The sequence below is a fragment of the Volvox carteri genome (assembly GCF_000143455.1).
Source record: "Volvox carteri f. nagariensis unplaced genomic scaffold VOLCAscaffold_2121, whole genome shotgun sequence".
NCBI lineage: Eukaryota > Viridiplantae > Chlorophyta > Chlorophyceae > Chlamydomonadales > Volvocaceae > Volvox > Volvox carteri.
Window position 1 is genome coordinate 1 of NW_003308724.1, and position 1,135 is coordinate 1,135.

Genomic DNA, 1,135 nt, shown 5'->3' on the forward strand with positions numbered 1-1,135 from the left:
GGCTAATAGTATTCCTGCGGACGACAGCTAACGGCCTAGGCCTACAATGTAGCTATTCTTCCCCTTTAGTTCCCCTTTAGTTCCCCTTTAGTTCCCCTTTAGGGGATGTACGTCTTCCCCTAAAGGGGAACTAAAGGGGAAGAAGGGGGACACACCGTCACACCTCGCGGCCAACGGCCTCCGTGTAGTTTTATTTAGTTTAACAAAATTAAACTAGTCACTTAAGTTTAATTTCGTAGTTAAAGCCCATAGCACGATCCGGCCTTCGGCCGAATGATTTCTACGTAAGGGCTAAGCCCTTTCCTTGGCATCCACGAAGGGGATGAGCGCCTTACGGCTAATTACATACCTAAACAAGGCTTAACCGAGCGCATTTTTCACAACAAAGCCAAAAGTACGGTCTAGGCTTGGTTGTCCCCTTCGGCTCCCCTTGTCATCCGTCATCCCCAAAGGGTGACCTTTGGTGACCTTTGGTGACCTTTGGTGACCTTTGGTGACCTTTGGTGACCTTTGGTGACCTTTGGTGACCTTTGGTGACCTTTGGTGACCTTTGGTGACCTTTGGTGACCTTTGGTGACCTTTGGTGACCTTTGGTGACCTTTGGTGACCTTTGGTGACCTTTGGTGACCTTTGGTGACCTTTGGTGACCTTTGGTGACCTTTGGTGACCTTTGGTGACCTTTGGTGACCTTTGGTGACCTTTGGTGACCTTTGGTGACCTTTGGTGACCTTTGGTGACCTTTGGTGACCTTTGGTGACCCTTTTTGTTCCCCATCCCCTTGTTCATCCCCGAAGGGGAACATCCCCCTAAAGTTCCCCTTTAGGGGAAGAACTAAGGGGGAACCCCTTTAGTGTTCTTCTTCCCCTTTAGTTCGTCTTCTTTAGTTCCCCTAAAGGGGATGAACCAAAGGGGTGTTCCTCCCCGAAGGGGAACTTCTTCCCCTAAAGGGGACGGAGTCCCCTTTAGTTCATCCCCTTTAGTTCCCCTAAAGGGGATGAACTAAAGGGGATGAAGAAGGTTCCCCTTTGGGGAAGAAAACGAAGGGGAAGAACTAAAGGGGAACCCCTTCGTCTTCGTCTTCTTTAGGGGAACCAAAGGGGGAACACTAAAGTGTTCGTCCCCTTTAGTTCGTCTT

General features: G+C 49.6%; 1 protein-coding gene across 1 annotated transcript; it reads right to left on the reverse strand.

Moving 5' to 3' along the window:
- Nucleotides 1-498: 498 nt before the first annotated feature.
- On the reverse strand, nucleotides 499-765 carry VOLCADRAFT_39829 (uncharacterized protein; the record flags this gene model as incomplete). Its single annotated transcript, XM_002959968.1, has 1 exon — nucleotides 499-765. A coding segment is annotated over one exon (267 nt), but the record flags the coding sequence as incomplete, so codon positions are not given.
- Nucleotides 766-1,135: the final 370 nt, after the last annotated feature.